Below are 294 nucleotides of genomic sequence, written 5' to 3'. Positions count from 1 at the left end.
GCTGGAGCCCCTCCATGCCGCCGTGCACACGCAGCGGGGTGCCACGGCCACCCTGCCCTGCGTCCTGCGCGCCCTGCCCCGCAACTACCGGGTAAAGTGGAGCAAAGTGGAGCCGGCCAACTACCGGGAGAGCATCATCATCATCACCAACGGGCTGTACCACAAGAACTACGGGCCGCTGAGCCCCCGGGTGCACTTGCGGCACAGTCACCGCTACGATGCCTCGCTCACCATCACCGACGTGGCCCTGGAGGACGAGGGACGCTACCGCTGCCAGCTTGTCAATGGGCTGGA

The 294-nt window shown here is 66.7% G+C and overlaps 1 protein-coding gene across 1 annotated transcript in view; it reads left to right on the top strand.

Moving 5' to 3' along the window:
* Nucleotides 1-7: 7 nt before the first annotated feature.
* The window catches only part of HAPLN2 (hyaluronan and proteoglycan link protein 2), a gene marked incomplete at both ends in the record, with an annotated part of 1,291 nt that continues 1,004 nt past the window's right edge, over nucleotides 8-294 (top strand). Inside the window, one exon of the mRNA XM_009588119.1 lies at nucleotides 8-288. Within this exon, the coding sequence (XP_009586414.1) occupies nucleotides 8-288 (281 nt within the window). The remainder of the gene's footprint in view (nucleotides 289-294) is intronic.

This window comes from Fulmarus glacialis, unplaced genomic scaffold (genome assembly GCF_000690835.1).
Source record: "Fulmarus glacialis isolate BGI_N327 unplaced genomic scaffold, ASM69083v1 scaffold39700, whole genome shotgun sequence".
Taxonomy (NCBI): domain Eukaryota; kingdom Metazoa; phylum Chordata; class Aves; order Procellariiformes; family Procellariidae; genus Fulmarus; species Fulmarus glacialis.
This window is presented reverse-complemented; position numbering and strand designations above follow the sequence as displayed.